We start from the raw sequence: 14150 nt of genomic DNA, 5'->3' as shown, positions 1-14150 counted from the left end.
GAGGAATGTTGTCCCAAGCATAGTCACAAAGACTACGTGTATTTTTGTTGTGTCTCTCTCAGATGTTCGCCCTGGTTACTGCTACACAGCTCTGACAAATGGGCACTGCTCTAACCAGCTGCCACAGTCCATAACCAAAATGCAGTGCTGTTGTGATGTTGGCCGGTGCTGGTCTCCAGGGGTTACTGTCGCTCCCGAGATGTGTCCCATCAGGTCAACTGGTAAGAATCTATCTATGGTATCTATAGCATCTCCTATGCAACCCCTTCCAAGCCCATGGCAGTGTGTGCAGTACAGATCCAGATGATACCCAAGTAAATTAGCAAGATTCCAGAGATGTGAAGTGTGGGCACGGAGTAATTCTCCAGACGGTGCACACGTAAAGGCTCGTTTCGAGATCTGCTGGAGCCGTGGAGCAGCATGGAGCCTTTGTTTTCTCTTATTCCTCAATGGGGACTTGGTGGCTCTCTTGTGACTCTTACCAGCTCAGAACGATAAAGCGTGGCTGCCCTACCACATACATCTCCCCTTTACCCAACACTCATCACTTTTGTCTTCCTTCTGTCAAGTCCTGTTTTTTTTTTCTTCATAGCTTCCCAATTGTCTGTCATATTTCCTTCATTTCCATGGAAAGCTTATCATTCTGCAATCTGAATGGTTGGGTGGCCTCCCACGTGTCCAGTGGGAGATCTGCCATATACATTTCCCAAGTATAGCTCACCTGACAATCGATGGAGAGGGTGTAGAAAAAGAATGTCTGGAATATTTTCGTTAGTATGGTCACAGGTGATATTTGCTGGTCCATATGATGCCTTTCCTGCAAAGAAATAGTTATGATTTGCCTTAGCATCTGCAGTCCCAAAATCTGAACCAATTTCTTTTATTTGTTAATGTTTTGAGAGTTTTATTTTCTATTTAAATTGTATGGTTGTGTTTCCTTTAAATAGTCTCAGCATTCTAGAAGAAATCAGTTATTTTTTTTCCTAAAATATCTGCATAGTTCATGCCTTACCTTCTACTCCCTTCTCCCACAGTTTCTGCTGGTTACATATCTGCTAGAGCAGTGTTTCTCAACCTGTAGGTCATGACCCCTCTGGGGTTCTCATGACCAGTTCACAGGAGTCACCTAAGACCATCGGAAACACTGATATTGGCATCTCAATTCATAACAGTATCAAAATTACAGTTATGAAGTAGTAATGAAAACAACGTTAGGATTGATGTTACCACATGAGGAACTATATTAAAAAGCTGCAGAACTGGGAAGGTTGAGAGCCACTGCTCTAGAGGGCTAAGGATCTGTGCAAACATAGATCCATGGAGATGCCAAGACAACCACAGCTGGAAATACGGTCGCATCCTCGTGGCCCAGCGGTTTGGAGCTTTTCTGTGCTCAAGGTCTACACTGGCCTGCATTGTGCTTACTTGTGTCCATGTGCTGCTCTAACGCCAGTTAATAGATGTCAGGAAGCCATCCTAGTCCTCACTGTAATCTTATATTTCTCATGCTCTCTGTACTGCCGTGGTACTTAGCATACTCTTGCTCATATGAGACACTCAGGTAGAGCCATTGATGGGTGTCAGAATAAGATGCTGCTCATCACTGAGACTTGTAGGTGTGAACTGAAGAAGTGATGTAATCCTTCTGGGTCTCCATACATGCATACATACACACATACATGTATACATATGATTCAACAGGTCATACATTTTGGACACTTTCCGTCTATGCTCTAAAAAGTACCTCTCCCTCTGGATTTGCTGCAGAACTTATTCCCTAGATTGTGGTTTGGAAGCATGTGACTTCCTATTAAGGTGTATAACTTGGGTACCAGAAGAATTGCTTCTTCAATGCACACATCAATTTGAGAATCGGTATCATTGATTGGATTCCTTGTGCTGAGGCCTTGAGTGAGGAGGGAAGGCAGTAGGAAGACCTAGTGCAGGAAGACATGGGTTCTTTTGTGTGACCTTGCAGGGAGCTGAGAGATATAAGCTTGACACAGGCGCAGAACAAAGCAGATGGGTCATGCAAACTCACTTGCTGGCTGGCTTTTGCTTGTTCAAATGTTCCAAGAAAGTCCTGCTGAGTCCTGGGCCTTGCCTGTGCAAAGCCATGATATAAAAAGGACTTACCCCTTTTTTATCTTTCTTTTTCTTTTCTTAAACTGTGTTTCATTTCTGAGATGAATGGAGACAGAAAAGATAATTAAGAAACATTGTCTCTGGCTTCTGATCCTTAGGGGCTCACAGATAAAATCTGTAGAAAAGGAGTTTAGGGCCCAGTTAGATACATGTCCTTCGGGGTTAAGGTGAATTAATGGTGTTCTTAATATACTCACTTAATTAGAAGAAATAATAGTAAGCCATCCAACTTCTTCCACAAATCTGAAAAGAGTTTTAAAACTAGGCTGACCTGATGCTTATATGTGCTTGGAAACAAAGTGTTTCCTTTAATGCAGTAAAAATTCAATGAAATCCAACATATGCTGAAATCCTCTCTATATAATTTACATGGCTAGGCTGAGAGTGAGAATTAGTTACAGCTTATATACGGTCCAGATTTGAAGTGTGTCATAGCAATGCAGTGACAAGCATCCTGGGAACAACCAATGTGGAGTGTCTACGTGATAATTCTATGGGAAGAGTCACTGGTTTAGTGAGAGGAACATTAACATCCTGAGTCAGGAAAACTCAGACAAGGAAAATTCCCTTCCAAATACGATGAGATACCAAGAATTTGTCCGCCAAAATTCCAGATAAGTAATGGAGCATGGTAATGGAATTCTCTGGAAGCTTGAATTAGGTCTGAGTTATAGATGTGAAGTAAGACTGAGGAATGTCCAGAAATGGACTAGTTAGCAACAGCACAGCATGTGGAGCTTGATGTGTTTATTCAAATGTAAGATGGCAGGATGTCCAATGAGGCCGAGTTATGAGAGCATTTCAGGATTCCACAGGTAAAGGAAAACATTGACCTAATTTATGTTAGTGGTTAACACTGTAAAACACATCTGTGTAAGAATCACTTTGTGACTGTGCATAAAGTTGTCGACATTCTAGTCCCAAAGCAAAGATGAAAACCGCTGTGGTCCTGCCTGTAGAAGGGGATTGTGACCACCCGAGGCTGTGGGGGAAAGCTAGGCATGAGGAAAGCAAACATCCCTCAGAGCAAGAAGCTCTAGATGCAGCAAAAGAACCGTTCTGGAAACTTAAACATGTCACAAACCTAGCAAAGATTTAGTCTTATAGAGTCCTGGTATTGTTTTTTTTTTTTTAATGAGTATTCAACCCCAAATGGGCAAACACTGGGAAATACATGATCAAGTCAGGGTGCCCCAGCTCACAGAATCACTGTGCAGCATTCACAAGCCCTTCCACCCTGCCCTTCTTGTTTCATGGGTCTAGTTGTATTTACCAGACAAATCCTCAGAGCTCTGCTCTGGATTTCCTGCCTTCTGCATTTCTTAGAGCTCTTCCAACCCATGGCTTTAAATATTACCTCTATTCTGATATCAGGAAACAAACAAACAAAAGACTTCTCTGGGCTCCAAATGCTCTTCACCAATTGTAAGCTATCGCCGCTTACCTGTTAACATTTGGCTTCTGCTCCTCACACCAGCCCCCAGCTCCTGACAGTTTTCTCCTCACAGTAAAAAACAGCAGCATTCACCTCTCTGAACAACCAAAACACTAGTAGTTATTTCTGATTTCTTAGTTCCGGGGTTCAAACGTTGTTCCCATCACCAATAGAAATTATCCAGGGACAATTTGTGCACTCTGTCAGGTCCACCACCATCTCTCTTGAGCCTCCATCAGTATCTTGTCCTTGGATTTCCATACAAGACTTTCTTCCCTATAGTATCTATATACCTGCAAGAGGGATCAGAAAAGAGTCATGTGATCACACACTACCCTGTTGGAGACTGCAGTGACATCCCCATGCACATAAAACAAATCAAAGCCTTACAAAAAAAAAAAAAAAAAAACAACAACAACAACATCAAAAACGAACAGTAGGCCCTCTTGTAGCACAGGCTAGCCTTATACTCAATGTGAGAAGTTCAAAGGTGAGTTTGAACTTCTGCTCCTGCTATGCTCTTTGCGTTGTCACCTTGCTAGCCCTTATTTTGTGAGTCTATGAGTTTTGAAGTTATTGAGATACAGTGTAATGGGTTTCATTACAGCACTATCATCTATGTCATGTACTTCTCTCTAATAAGGACCTTCTGGTGAGCTTTTTAGATCCCTGTGACAGCCACATTGGGGCCGGTGGAGAATGTGGCACCTAACATTTTTCCTGCTGGATTTCAATGTGTAAACAAACATCTTTCTGGAAGATTTTGGAAGGAGCATGCGGTACCTGCTCTGGAGACATTGATTTTTTTTTTTTTTTTTTTTTTGCTTGAATCTTGATTATTGTCTCAGTGTGGTTATTGTGTAGATATTAAAAATATGAGTGGAACTGTTTATTCCGATTGGCCAGTGCACTGTGATTTCATAAAGGCATGTCTTCTCTTGGCCTCCTGGAAGTTATGGCTCTACTGATTGTGTCCTGTTGTATTCTTCCAGAGGATTTCAACAAGCTGTGCTCCGTCCCTCTGGTAATTCCTGGGAGACCAGAGTATCCTCCTCCTCCCATTGGCCCCCTTCCTCCGGTTCAACCTGTTCCTCCTGGCTATCCTCCTGGGCCTGGGATACCAGTCCCTCGGCCACCACCAGAATATCCGTATCCACCTTCGTCGCGGGAACCACCATGTAAGAATTCAAAAGCCACCTGCTTACTTTCTCTTGCATTAATAAGTCATATTTTTGGCTTATGCCACTTTCATTTTTAAATATTTTTTGCCAATTGTTAGATTAAAAGGTTTTTTTTTTTTTTTTTTTTTTTTTTTTTTTTTTTTTTTTTTTTGCACAGTTTTATGAGTTTCTTAGTTTTCCTGTTTTGTAAATAAGAATGGAAGCCTGGTATGTTCTGGAGATGAATGCCCTTTTGTTATTGATATTTTCAATCAAATGTTGGGGGAGGTATGGGAAAGACTAAAATTGCATACAGAGAGTGAATTAACGGCAGAAGATACATGATAGTATGCCTTAGGTCATTTAGTATACAAAGTAGTTAACTGCCAACACCTTGCTGCCCTAGTTATTTCCCCCAAAATAACTGGAGGCTTGAGCATAAGGAGGTAGGTGGGGGTAAGGAGAGGCAGGCAGAGAAGCATCTGAGCTATAGCATCTCCCTCCCGTGGCAGGGCGCAATGTGCTTTCTGAAGACTGGATGGACTGTGCTCTAGTGGCTGGCTCACCCTTGGTGGCACCTGCTTTAGGACTTGGTACCTTGTTCACTATTGACAGAGTAAGAGCTGATGTCATGGATATGAGTAATTTTGATGAGGTTCAATGCTGTTCTTCTAGTGGTGCTGCCGTTCAACGTCACTGACTACTGTCAATTGGTCCGCTATCTCTGTCAAAATGGGCGCTGCATTCCAACTCCCGGTAGCTACCGCTGTGAGTGCAACAAGGGCTTCCAGTTGGATATCCGCGGCGAGTGCATCGGTACGCAACTCATCACTTGATCGACACTGAGGGTGACGCCTTAGTCAGGGTTCTGTGGCTGTGAAGAGACATCATGACCACTACAAGGGGTTTAGTCCATTATCGTCATGGTGGAACATGGTGACAGGCAGGCAGACATGGTGCTGGACAGTAGTGGAGAGGTCTATATCCAGATCCTCAGGCAGAGGGAAACACTGGGCCTGGCTTGAGCATTTAAAACCCCAAGGCCCACCACTTCCTCCAACAAGGCCACACCTGCTAACCCTTGCCAAATAGCTCCACTCTCTAGTGACCAAGCATTCAAATCTATGAATCTATGGGGACTGTTCCTTTTTCAAACCACCACAATGTGTTCTGGTTGTCTATTGCTGTTGTAACAAACCATACAGCCTCATACAGTGGCTCCAAATGGTAGAACTTTATTATCTTTGGCTCTTAATGACCTAGCTTTAAAAGCTAGGTGCTGGTAGGGTTGTATCTTCAGAACCTCTTGGAGAGAAAGAATTTCCTGACCTCAGATTTCTCAGACTCTGGAGGCAAGTAGGGCATCATGGTCCTTCTTTGTCTATACACCCGGGAGGGCAATGTCTTCAGTATAACACAAGAGCAATGGGACTTCTGGGCCCAACAGCACTTGGCTGACGTATGCTCTCTTGCCTTAAAATAAACTTGTTTCTTAGCTCGGACACATCTTGCTTTCTTAAAACTGTTTCCTACTCAGATGGGCTAACCTTCTAGAGGTTATCCAGAGTGACTCAGGAGAGGGAGGAAGGAGTGTGTGCCTCAGGGTCAGACTTGACTCTTTTCCCAAGATAAGTGTACACCAGTAAGGCTTGCTGAGTTTTTGTTTATGCATAAATAGCAGTGTAGACTGGTGGGCCATGCTACAAGCATTTAAAGAAACCAGAGTACATTGGTACTAAGTCTATGGAGACCACCCGGGTAGGTGGTACTTGAGAACCTCCCTTTAAACAACCACCTATCTCCATACATTTTATTTTTACATTTTAATAGAACAGCAGGAGATGCTTAGACATGAGGCAGACTTTTTTGGTATTATTATTTATTATTTAAAAAAAAAAAAAGAACCCACCTCTGAAGTAAATGTTAGTGTCTTTAATTCTTTTCCAGCCCTGGAGTGAAGCCCGAGTTTCATACATGCTGGCCAGTGCCCTCCCCTTACCAACATCCTTAGTGTACTTCTCTTTTCATTTGTTCATTTTTTCTCTTTGAGACAGGGTCTTACTAAGTTGTCTAGGCAAGCCTTGAACTTATAATTGTCGTGCCTCAGACGCCTAGTAGCTGGAATAAGAGCCCTGTGTTTTCACGTCTGTTTGATTTTCTTAGGCCAGAGTCACATAAGAAAAAAGTATTTGTTATTTCAGAGTATATTTATTTTCTCTGAAAATGACACAAGGAAAGAATGCAGGTGAACTGTGTAACCAGTCTGACCGTGGTTGGAACTTCGGCATACTGTAGTGGGGAGGGAAAGATATGTCACTATGCAGTCTCCTTTCTTTTCTGAGTCTTTCTTTGTTGAGAAAGGGTTCCACTACACATTGTTGGTTGACCTGGAACTCAGTAGGTACTTTGGACTGTCCTCTAACTCATAGAGATTCATCTGCCTCAGCCTCCTGAGTGCTGGGATTAGAAGTGTGACCCTCCACCACCGGGCTTTGCTATTTTCTTATCTTAAGGGAAAATGGTTTTTTTTTATTCATGAAGAAACCTATGAAGCCTTAGACTTGTAAGCTGTTGTGCACACTTTCACTGAGACATGCTGTGTTTTACAGATGTTGATGAGTGTGAGAAAAACCCATGCACTGGTGGAGAGTGTATCAACACCCAGGGCTCATACACCTGTCACTGCCGAGCTGGCTACCAGAGCACACTCACCAGAACTGAGTGCAGAGGTAAGGGGCTCTTGGGGACTAGGGTGTGTGTGTCCCAAATGAAGGCCTAGCTTTTAAGGTATCCATTGAAACAAAAATGCAAGAGGCTAATCCTCTCACTGCCACCCCCAACCTCTCCCTCCACCTCCCATCCCCATCCCCATCCCCATCCCCATCCCCATCCCCATCCCCATCCCCATCCCCATCCCCATCCCCATCCCCATCCCCATCCCCATCCCCATCCCCATCCCCATCCCCATCCCCATCCCCATCCCCATCCCCATCCCCATCCCCATCCCCATCCCCATCCCCATCCCCATCCCCATCCCCATCCCCATCCCCATCCCCATCCCCATCCCCATCCCCATCCCCATCCCCATCCCCATCCCACTGCTGCTTTTCTGTGTCTTATTCCAAACCTCATTTCTTTGAGGATGTTGCTACAAACCTGGAAAGCATTCATAAATTTTAAAAGCTCTCTGTGTGCCAGGGAAATAGCTTATTTTCACTTCTTTTGAGTTATTTCTTCTGGTGGTTCATCTTCCATCCGGGATGTAGGGGATGTGGTTACTCTCTGTAGCAGAAACTGGGGAAAGCCTCTGTTAGGATTATATGTCATTAGTTTCTCCTTAGAAAGGAGGATGCAGGGCTCTGCTCCTGGCAGAGGTCAGCAGCCAACAGCAATATCACCTGAAGATTGCCTGAATTGGTGATTCTCTAGTCCTTCCTCAGGCCTGCTGCTGAAGGCCAGCACTTGGCAGTCTCCTCCAGCCATTTGTACACACACTGACATTTCAGAAGCACTGTGAATGTCAAGGTTGCCCCTCAGGCTTCTTTTCCTTTTACTAAAATATTAAAAATTAGCAATAATTTTTTGAGAATTTTGGATATCAGTACAGTATTTATATTATTTCTACCTCTCCTTCTTCCAACTCCTCCTATGGCTCCTCAACCCCCACTCAAACTCATCACTTCTTTTTGTTTACACACACACAAACATGCACACTCACACGTGTACATGTGCATACACACACACACACACACACACACACACACACACACGGCTTGCTGAGTCATGTGATGTTGCCCATATGTAAGTGTTTAGGGCTGGCTGCTAGGGAGGCTTGTCCTTGAAAAATGTCCCCATCTCAGGAGCCATTGATTCCCTGTAGCTCTTCATGTAGGTGTGGGACCTTGTGAGGTTTCCCTGTCCATGTTGGCATGTCATTAAGGTTTATTTCTTAATAATATGTTACCCTGTTCAATATGCCTTTGGTTAAGTGACGTTTCTGTCGTAAATTTCTGGGGTGAAAATGAATAAGATATACTTTCCCCCTTTAAGAACTGAGAGCTTTATCTAAGTATTCAGCACAGAGCTGGTTGTGTCTTTAATCCAGCAAAACTAGATTTAAAAAATAAATAATCTAAGCAAGCACTTGCTTTTTGAACACAAGGCAGGCAAGGAGATGTCTGCTGCTTAGGAATGTGAATTCATTCATATGAGGTGGTTATTTGCTTCCTTTAGCAGAACCACTTTGTGTGAATTGAGCAGCTTTGGTGCTCATCCCCGAATGACTTTCATAATCTTTGAGTTTGATCAGATTTGGAAACATATCATCGTCACTGTATTTAGGTACACTGCCCAAAAATGTCAATTTGGGCAGAAAGCAAAAACACAACCCTGGAAGCACAGTCTTTCTACACAATTCTATTAACAACCTACAATCTGAACCATAAATCCGAATAGGTTGAGCATGTAACTGATTTAATGCTCTTGATGCTTTAGCTGTTTGTTAAAGCAATGTGGAATGTAAGCGGTGTATTGGACGTTTCTCAATGGAGGAAACTGTTGTTAAGAGACTTGGATGCTTACAAGCTAAGGCAAATTGTAGAGCAAGGATTGGCTGGAGCAAAGGCTTGCCAGAATTAAGGGTATATTATTACTCTCAACCTGAGGCTTGGTTAGAAATGAGGATGACCCGCGGGTCCACTACCATATGCTGCTTGATTTACCAAGGGTAAGAGCATGCCTGTGGTGTTTGGAGGACAAGAGTCTTTGCAGAGAGACCCAGCAGGCTGTGTTTTTGGCTCAGGAGGTGTGCTTGGGTCAGAGGGGACAGAAGGCAAGTTTGAGTAATAAGCTTTTGTGCTCTCTGAATTTCTAGAAACACACAGGATCCCTCATGGCATTCTGAAAGCAGTGAGAAGAAAAGATGAACTCTTATTCTTGTTTGTTTTAACCTCAAAAAAAATTACAGAATGTTAAAATTGGTTCAGTTTGGTTCATGTGGATTTCTGCTATTTTTCTTTGTGGAGCAAGACAGGTTTTAGTGAGCCTTAAGAATAAAGGAAAGGGGGGGAAAAAAAGAAGAAATCAGAGGGGTTTGGCACAAAGATCAGACAGAAGACAAGCCCAGACTGCTCCAGCTAGTCCAATGGCTCACACAGAAACCACTGTGGGATCAGCCTGGAAAGAGAATGCGTAGGAGGGTCAACCACAGACACCGTGCAGACGCTGGGCAGACAGGATAACTGGACAGGCCATAAATGCACATTCCTCGCTAGGGTGTGCAGGATGTTCATACTCAGGGCCTCCACTCAACACGGATGGGTTGCTCTCAACCAGCTCCACGAAGCTCTGTATCTTCTGGGAACAGAAAATGAGAATGATTGGATGCTGCAGGGACAAGGGTGTTTTAGCCATCCTCTTTGATGTTCATCCATTGTAGTCCTTAGCACAGGAGAGAGAGACCCAGGCTACCCTACTGCCTATCAGGTGTGGGTTTTTAATCATAAAATAAAAAATTAGTTTATGTCATTTTTAACATTTTCATCATCCTCATCATTGTCATCATCGTCATCATCATTGTTGTCATTATCATTATTAAAAGGGGGAGACAAGACCCTCCACAGAACCAATGCTTTTTTTTTTTTTTTTTTTTTTTTGGTAGCTAAAATAGTCCTAAAGTTTAAGCTAAAGATTATATGCATGCTCAATGAAACTATATATGGTCCAGAACTGCTGTGAGGCAGGTGGACATCTTGTAGTTATGTGGAGAGTTATTAGGGGGAACTGAGTGATTTCTCAAAAAAATAAAATAAAAGAGCATTTCTGTTCTTATTTCTATTGTTATAAGATTTACTTTATAATCATGTTTGAAGTGGTATCAGCCAAAGTTCAATATAAATAATCACTCATACCACTCAATAAATTATCTGGAAAAATGGTGAAAACTTGAATTTTTGTTCATACGGTTGCGATCTAAGCAGTCTTGTTAGAAAGTCAGAGTGGATGTGACCTGAGGTTCTTTTCTGCCTCGTCTCTTTCTGGCATTGATGATCCTGCATGTGTGGATGGTGATGGATGTTATCAAACAGTTGAAATCCTAGATTAAGGTTATAAGTCTGGAAATGGAGGGAGAAAGATAGTAATTCCGAGTCTTCCAAATCACCTTTATCCTTTTGAATTTTAACTTCAGACATAGATGAGTGTCTGCAGAATGGCCGGATCTGCAACAACGGTCGCTGCATCAACACAGACGGCAGCTTCCACTGTGTGTGCAATGCGGGCTTTCACGTCACACGGGATGGAAAGAACTGTGAAGGTAATGGCCGGCCTCCAAGGCCACTCCCTGTCCACTGAGAATCTTGAACAAGACAGAGTCAAGCGCTGTGTGAAAGGTTGTGCTGTCAAAAGCACTTCACATGTTTCTTTCTGAAAGGCAAACCTAAGTCTCCACGTTGTCGTGACCACAATCAGTCGCACATACTAGCAGCAGTGCATGTTTGAAGGTACTTATGGCAATGGCGCTTTTCCAGAGTGTACCGTTACTTCTGAGTTTTATGCAATCAGAACTTGTATATTGTGGAGTTTTATACAATAACAACAAACAAAACAACAACAAAACCATATTTAAGCCCATATCTTCTATAGTCACTTATAAACCTTTTATGCAAAGTGCCTGCCTGGCAATAAGACCACTAAGCATGGCTGGGCATGTAGAATTGCTTTGAGAGGACCTAGGGGTATGGAGAGCCAGCCACTTATCTTGACTTCTGAAGTCATCCTGTAACAGGCTTTCCCCTGTGAACACTGTGGATGAGGTCCCACTCTGTGGGCCTTCAGCAGAAACTAAAGAATGTTCCTTATCATGTTTTCCAGCCTCTTTAGAAAAGGTCCCAAGAATCTGTTAATATGTTGAAAGAATTTCAAAATTGTTCTTAGGAACATGTTTGGCAGAATATTATCTTGGTGATTCAATCCACAGACTTAAGGCCAAAATTCCCAGTTAGGGTCAAATCTATTATTTTTTAAATAAAAGAAATAAAGAAAAACCATAAATTGTTTTAGTTTGACTAAAAGCCTGTAAGTGAAAACAGGTCATGTCCAGAGGTGCAGGCCTCCCGGGAGAGCTTCAATTGCTCACAGACCAGCATGCCCACAAAATTAAGAACTGTCTTTGTGATCAAAGGGACCTAAATATTAGTAGCTCAGCTGGATCCCATAGCCGAGTCTAGACTGACCAAATCCAGCTTTGCAATATCTACTTCAAATTGCTTGAAATGACAAACTTTCTTCTACTTTTTATTATTCTTCAGATTACTGTTTTTGAGAATTTCATACAATGTATTTGGTTCACATTTCCCCTCCCCCAACCCATCCCAGATTCTCCTTCACTGCCCTACCCACCCAACTTCATATTATTTCTCTCTATGGTTTTTTTTTTTTTTTTTTTAATGAACCAAGATTTAGCCTAAATACATTTTCATTCCCAGTAGTCTTAATTTTTGTTTCAGTTTCAGTTTCTTGGAATGCATCTGTGAGTTAAGGAAGCTAACTAAGCTGTTAGTGATCCTTTTGGTCTGGGAACCAGTGACCCTCAAAAGGATCCCACTGTCCCCTGTCAAAAGAGTCAACCTGACCTTGTGACACCTGTTTCACGTGCCTTCTCTTTCTTCTCTTTATATCAATCATATGGATGAAAATTAGCCTTGGGTTCTATTAACAAAAACTAAGAAAGAAACGTGGAAAGCTAGAGCTATATCCAGGCCTGCTTTCCTCTCCTTACCAAGACAACACGTGTCTCTGTTTCCAGATATGGATGAGTGCAGCATCAGAAACATGTGCCTGAATGGGATGTGCATCAACGAAGATGGCAGTTTCAAGTGCATCTGCAAACCTGGCTTCCAACTGGCATCAGATGGCCGCTACTGCAAAGGTGGGTGCTGCAAAACCCCAGGGTGTGCTCTTGGCCCGCTTTCCCTTCTCTCAACAGCTTCTGGGAAGATTCTCCCCATGGAGAATTCCCCAGGCTCTGCTTTGGAAACCTGACTGGTATTCCTTCTTACGTTCAGCTGGCCAAACAGCCACAGTTAATGAAACAAGGCTAGTCTCATTTCAGAGAAAGTATTTGGGTTCTTCTTGGAGGTGTCCAGAATCAGCTGAAGGAGCTGAAGCATTAATTCATTCCAATGGATCTGATGGTCTTCCTGATAAAGCTGAGCTCTGTGTTTTCCTTGCAGCTGGGGAATGAGGACAGTTGGGTGGTGATGCTTCTTGATCATTTCCTTTGGCCAACTCATCCCATCTTCCCTTGGAGGGGTGGGGGATGCTGACTTATTTGTGGTGCTGTATTGCTTACTGGTTCATCTAGCTCTTATAAGAAACAACAATGAATTTAGGTTTTACCAAGTTACATAATCCAAGGAGGAGGAGGGGAAAGAGGTGGAGGAGGAGGAGGAAGAGGAAGAGGGGAAGGAGGAGGAGAAGAAAGCAGAAAAATAAACCAGGAGTCAGGGTAGCCAGCTAACTTTTGAAATAATCTCATTGCTTCAAGTATCATAAACAAAACTTGGAAGTTCCATTTGTGCTGTAGGGGCTCTAACAAGAGTTGCTGGAGACAAATTTGTTCCTGTCTCCTGCTGTATGGAGTCAGGGATGGGTAACCGTTGCATGTAAATGCAAGATTCGAACTGGAGTCCTTCTTCTCAGATCCTTACATGCAGTGTCAGTCCAGGGTGTCTACTAAGTAGCCAGGAGCCTCTGTTCACAGCTCCTGGAACAGAAATGTGGCACAGGACACTGAAAAGGCAGAATAAAGTCACAAGGTGCCTCTTCTAGTTTTCAGCTCTGGTTAAGGTACTGTGGAAGAAAGCCTTGTATGTCTTCCGTTCTTGGCAAGATGTGCACTTTCTCCAACCTTTAAAGAGCTTCCAACCCTTGGCCATTTACCTGCATCCCCTGTGACCTTCACACTGGTGGATTGTAATATTGTGAAAATCCGTCTTCAGTAGAAAACAAACAGCTGACTTTTTTTCAGATTTTGAAGTAGAAAAATGGTTTCTGTAGACGTTGAACTCTGTACCAGGAGGAACTGACATGGAGAAGAGAGGTTTTCGACATTCTGCAGGGAGATAAAGTGTCAGGATGTGCAAATTAAGTACTGTACATGTGGGAAAGAAGCAGAAAGGGTGTGATTGATTGCTGGGATATTTGAAATGCCGAAGTGTGCTGACTGAGGTGGCAGCCTCTTGGCATTAAATTATGCTGTTTCAGAGGACATTATGACCTCAAAGACAAATAGAGACTCTGAAGCCGTTGGTGATCATGAAAACTGTGTCTTTTACATAAATAGTGTTGTTGGATTGTGTGCAAGAACTTATAATTGCACCGGCCCAACTAGACTCAGCATTCTGGAGAGA

At 42.9% G+C, this 14150-nt stretch overlaps 1 protein-coding gene across 2 annotated transcripts in view; it reads left to right on the top strand.

Moving 5' to 3' along the window:
- The window catches only part of Fbn1 (fibrillin 1), a 199026-nt gene that overhangs the window by 102535 nt on the left and 82341 nt on the right, over positions 1 to 14150 (top strand). For both annotated transcript variants that reach the window (XR_013108786.1, XM_034495906.2), the window contains exons 9-14: positions 63 to 221; positions 4573 to 4758; positions 5416 to 5556; positions 7350 to 7469; positions 10928 to 11053; positions 12545 to 12667. Coding sequence is in view for 1 of the 2 variants with exons in the window: in XM_034495906.2 (XP_034351797.1) it covers positions 63 to 221; positions 4573 to 4758; positions 5416 to 5556; positions 7350 to 7469; positions 10928 to 11053; positions 12545 to 12667 (855 nt within the window). In the remaining variant the exon portion in view is untranslated. The remainder of the gene's footprint in view (positions 1 to 62; positions 222 to 4572; positions 4759 to 5415; positions 5557 to 7349; positions 7470 to 10927; positions 11054 to 12544; positions 12668 to 14150) is intronic.

This window comes from Arvicanthis niloticus, chromosome 2 (genome assembly GCF_011762505.2).
Source record: "Arvicanthis niloticus isolate mArvNil1 chromosome 2, mArvNil1.pat.X, whole genome shotgun sequence".
NCBI lineage: Eukaryota > Metazoa > Chordata > Mammalia > Rodentia > Muridae > Arvicanthis > Arvicanthis niloticus.
Note: the sequence above shows the minus strand (reverse complement) of the source record. Positions and strands in the feature narration are given on the sequence as shown.